The sequence below is a fragment of the Mesocricetus auratus genome, unplaced genomic scaffold, assembly GCF_017639785.1.
Source record: "Mesocricetus auratus isolate SY011 unplaced genomic scaffold, BCM_Maur_2.0 contig_12675_pilon_obj, whole genome shotgun sequence".
Lineage (NCBI taxonomy): Eukaryota > Metazoa > Chordata > Mammalia > Rodentia > Cricetidae > Mesocricetus > Mesocricetus auratus.
Window position 1 is genome coordinate 1 of NW_024431964.1, and position 4,824 is coordinate 4,824.

The 4,824-nt window shown below is 49.0% G+C and overlaps 1 protein-coding gene across 1 annotated transcript; it reads right to left on the reverse strand.

The window, feature by feature from the left end:
• Positions 1 to 441: 441 nt before the first annotated feature.
• On the reverse strand, positions 442 to 4,288 carry LOC121138274 (plasma membrane calcium-transporting ATPase 4-like; the record flags this gene model as incomplete). The annotated part of the gene is made up of 3 exons (XM_040741020.1): positions 442 to 667; positions 3,621 to 3,746; positions 4,163 to 4,288. Coding segments are annotated over 3 exons (422 nt in total), but the record flags the coding sequence as incomplete, so codon positions are not given.
• Between the last annotated feature and the right edge of the window lie 536 nt (positions 4,289 to 4,824).

The window sequence follows — 4,824 nt, forward strand, 5'->3', positions numbered from 1 at the left end:
CAAAGGAGTTATCCTTTTGTCCTCCTTCCTGCTGCTCCCCTCAGCCAGTAGAAGATGGCAGGGAAGTGTAGGGAGAAACCACTTGTCACCCTAGCTCCCTACTGAATAGAGTCTCTCTAACCAGGTCTTCCTTGCCCTCCAGTCTTTATAGCAGATTTATTGCTCCATGCTGGGCCACAAGAGTCTACCACCATGGAGGGAACTCCCTTCAGCAAGCTGCAGCCTCCAATGCCCTTGAGGGATTATAGGGCAGGTGAGAGTTCTTAATTTCCTTCTTTCTAGCATGACCCTCCCCTGCTGTTTGGATGAAAGAGACCTTGGGGCTATTAACCTTTATACACAGGAAGGAGTGGCCAAAGAAACAGCTATCTAGACCCCAGGAGCCAGTCTGAAGTTCTAGCTTCTTTCTGTCAGTCCTGCTTGGTGTGGCAGGAAGGGGACTGTAGTGGCTGGCACACAGGGCAGCACTTTGAATCTGAAATGGGAGGCAGGCTTAGCTACTCACCCGACTTCCAGATCTGCACAGCCAGGCGTGTGAGCTTGCCCTGCAGCACTGACTTCTCCTTCTTGGGCATCTTGTTTACTTCCTTCTCCCTTTCCTCAAAGTCGATGTCCTCCTGGCTGTTGAGTGGCTGGATTGCCAAGGCCGCTCCATCTTGGGTCTTTGCTAGGGTAGACACACAAATGGGACAGGTGAGCAGGCAAGGATGTAGCAGCGAATGGCGGGCAGGTGGAAGGCGAGATGCCCTTCTGTCTTCTTCCTGGAATGTCCCTTAGGCCCCTGATCTCAGTTCTGACCGTCTCTCACTCGTGCCAGACGTAGGACTCCACTAGAGTCTTTGGGACAAATCTAACAACTGGAGATGAAGTGGAGGTCACCTTTTGGGTCTGCATTTCCTCTTCATGACAACTTCCTGGCATCCCCCAGAGCCACATGCCAGGTTAACAGCAACAAGGGGATTAATCACACCACTAAGGCCATCACCACAAGCATCCTTCTGGAATCCAGAGCTTAAAACAGTGAATGTTTACTGTAGAAGGGGACCAAAGGGGGAGTCTAGCAGATGTTTCTAGAACATAAGGGTCCTAGCCTATTCTGTTAAAGCCCTCTTTCCCCCAATCAGGGAAGAAACACAGACCCTCTCCCCAAGACCAAAGTTATTCTTCAACTACTTATTGCATAGGTTGAAGGACAAGGGAACAAAGTAGGTACACAGCAGGACCTGAGTTGACTATTCTAGGGGAGAGAAAAGAAGCCACCATAAAGAGAGTAAAGGGAAAGCAGAGCCGTACAGACACAGTAAACCCATTTATTTCCCCCTTAGAAGAAGAACAGAGAGACCTGAAATCCCAGCTCTTTCTGCTTAAGCTCTGGTGCTCTGATAGGGTGATTTTATTTCTAAAGAGTGCTATGATGTGTGTAACAAGAAAAAAACAGTATTAGGAACTGTCTCAGGACTACTTCTTGTTGCTCCTCAACATCCCTCCAACGTCACTGTTTGCTTAGGAAGTCTCTCTCGAGATACAGTCTCTCCTGTCTGATGCACAAGCAAGACAGAGATGGGATGTAGACACAGCCACCAAAAGAAACACAAACCATATCAGGAGGAACAACACAACTGTGGCGAGAACAAAGAAAGACGTGGGCAAAGAGGCAGAGAGAAAAGTCTCTCTCCAAGGCCTCTGAGCAGATGAGCAGAGAAGAAATAACAGACCAGAAGACACCGAGGAGGCAGCTAGCAGAGGAGGGTGCAGGGACTGCCCAGCCAATGTCCTCCACCATGACTTCCAACCCAGAAACTGCCTGCCGGTGTGGACAGCGAAGCAGAGCTCAGTGCTCTGGGAAGAGCAGATCCCTGTCCCATACCCGAAGAATTCTGGACATGTGCTTCCTCAAGTCAACAGCAGAGGGTGCTGCTGTTCTGCCTTGAGCCCACCCCGGGATCTCTGCACCGTCCTCAGGATGAGGCACTGGGCCACAGCAGCGGGTAACATTATGGAGAGGACAGGGAGACAGATGGCCTGGAGAGGTCTGATCTGAGCGTGGGCAGGTGGAGAGGTTACCTTTGTTGCGATTTTCAGAGACTCCTTGTTTTTTACCTGTCTGAACAAGAAAGAGAAAAGCGGCGTGGAGACCCAAAGTGACTAGTAAGAGATGACCAGATATCATCTTGTTGGTCCTCTCACAGCACAGGAGGGCTGCAGCGAAGGAGGTGGGCTGTAGGGCAGGGAGACACGTGTAAAGGAAGCTCATGTCTCTGTTCATCCGTCCTTCCTTGGGATCGCAGCTGAGTGCTCAGACATTGTGCGCACAAGGCCACGGCTGAGCTGCTCTTGCTGCTAGGAGGGAGGATGCTCTGGGCTTGAGGCAAATCTCTCGAGAAAATGGGGGTGGGAGTTAGGGAGAGAGAGGCAGGAAATGTTTCTGCCTGTGGACAGGCCCTGAAAGGCACGCTTCCTAAGTGTGCATCAGAGGGCAGCAGTGGAAACGAATAGTTGTTTCTTATTCATACACTGCTCTCTGCTAAGAAACTGAGATGATCCTTGGCCAAGTGGTAAAAGCTGTTCTCTCCCCACAGGAAGAAGGAATGCTCACAAAAGGGTGTGAGCTTGGCTTTGACATCTGGGTCTCTTTTTCCTACAATTCCTGCTCCAGGAACAAGAGTGACCAAGACTAGTCTAACTGCCTCTCTGGTCCCACTCTCCCAGCTGTGCTTCTTGTCTGCAGACAGCCTGCAGTTTCAGGGCAACCCACGTTTTCAAGTCACCTCCCTCTTAGCTGCAATGGTTCATTTACTCCTTAATCCATGAGGAGGACAGGAAGGGGAGAGGAGGGGGTTGCGGGGCCCTTCCAGCTCATCCAGAGTAGGGCTAACTCAGCCCCTCATAATCCACTAAAGATACAGGAATTAAGGTTCAAACGCAATCCGACTTGAAGGCTTTGAGTCAGGATTTGGTGGTTTTTGTCAGTGCTCCTCAGAGACAAGGTTGATATGCATGCGTGCGTGTGTGTGTGTGTGTGTGTGTGTGTGTGTGTCTGTCTGTCTGTCTGTCTGTCTGTCTGTCTGTATATATGTCTATAAACCATGTGTGTGCTGTCTGTTTGTATATATGTCTATATACCGTGTGTGTGCCTGGTGTCCACTCAAGCCAGAAGAGGGCATAGGATCCCCTGGAAATGGAGTTATAATAGTTATTAGCAACCTCATGGGCACTGAAAACCAAACCCAGGTCCTTTGCAAAAATAGCAAGTGCAGCCGGGCAGTGGCTCATGCCTTTAATACCAGCACTTGGGAGGCAGAGGCAGGTGGATCTTTCTGAGTGTGAGGCCAGCCTGGTCTACAAAGTCAAGTTCCAGAACAGCCAGAGCTGTCACACAGAGAAACCCTGTCTCAAAAAACAAACAAACAAAAGAACAGCCAGTGCTCTTAAACCACTGAGCCATCTAAGCCATCTCCCCAGCCTCAAAAGTGGCACCTCATCTTGGCAAGGAGCTTGGATATCTGTCACTTTGTCCCAGCAGACTTTTCTAATAGGTTCCCGTCTAGGTCTGCTCTCTGCCATCTAGTTCATTTGCAGAGATGAAAGAGAATTTCACTCTCGTTTGGCACGCCCCTTACCTCTCTTCTTATTTTCCTTCTCATCTTCCTCACTAGCCCCTAAGAGAGTGAAGATGACTCCAGTCTGGGAGTTGATTCCCACAGCAGTCACTACCATCCAGCCAGAACCTTCCATCACATGAGTTCCTTCAAAAGGGAAGTGAGAAGATGGAATTGAGTGCTGTTTGATATTCTCAGCTGTGATTTAGTGTGAAATACAAACTAAAAACACAGTGCTTCCTTATCTTTATTGACAGCAATTTAGTTAGAAGGCAGTGAGAGAAAGCCAAAAGATGAGCCCATCTATAAAGGACAAAGAAAACAGAGGTTAATGTATTAACTTTACGCCATCTTCCAAACAGCAGTGCTCCTATAACACTGTATGAAACACTTCTGTCAGGCTACTGACATCCCTGCATTAGGACCACCCACATGTTTCTACTCCATCTGAATCCAAGAGAAGAAGAAAGGATGGAGCCCATAGAGGGAATAGGGCCAGAACCCATGGCCTGACTACCCCATGGAGGCCATGGGATGATAACCTGGGCAACCAGAGGCTGTACCTGAGAGCAACATGGGATCTTTGTCCAGAGACTTCTTGACATGGTCTGATTCTTCTGTCAGAGAGCTTTCATCAATCTTCAGGTCATTTCCCTGGATTAGGATTCCATCTGCAGGCAGCAGGTCACCTGGTGCATAAGGAGAAGGGTGACAGTAAGACCAAGCAGGTAAGAGCCAACTCCTCCATCCCACCTCAGGGCTATGGCAAAGCCTATAGGTTCCACGAAAGGCTGAAGAGCCTGTATGGTAACTCTAGAGCTGGGGTGGGGCCCAGTGGTAAAGGGCCTACCTACACTATAAACGGCCCTGGGCTTGATCCTTAGGATCACAAATATCTCAAACTGACACCTTCCTGTGGCCTAAATATTATGTACCTTTACTGCTAAGCCACACAGCACACAAGTATGACAGTCTTTTGGAAGAGTTTTGACTACAGCTTTCTCCAGAATTCTTTCCCACAATCTCCTTAAATTCTACCTGATAACTCAATACAATCTGGGGATTACTGGGAAGAGTGCTTCAGAAACTCCTGGACCCTCATGTCAATGGACCCACTACTCAAATGTGTGTTGGGAGTACAGGCCAGAGAAACATGGTGCTCTCACCGTATTTGACCTGGGCAATATCTCCCACCACAATCTCAGCCACTGGAAGTTGGATAAGC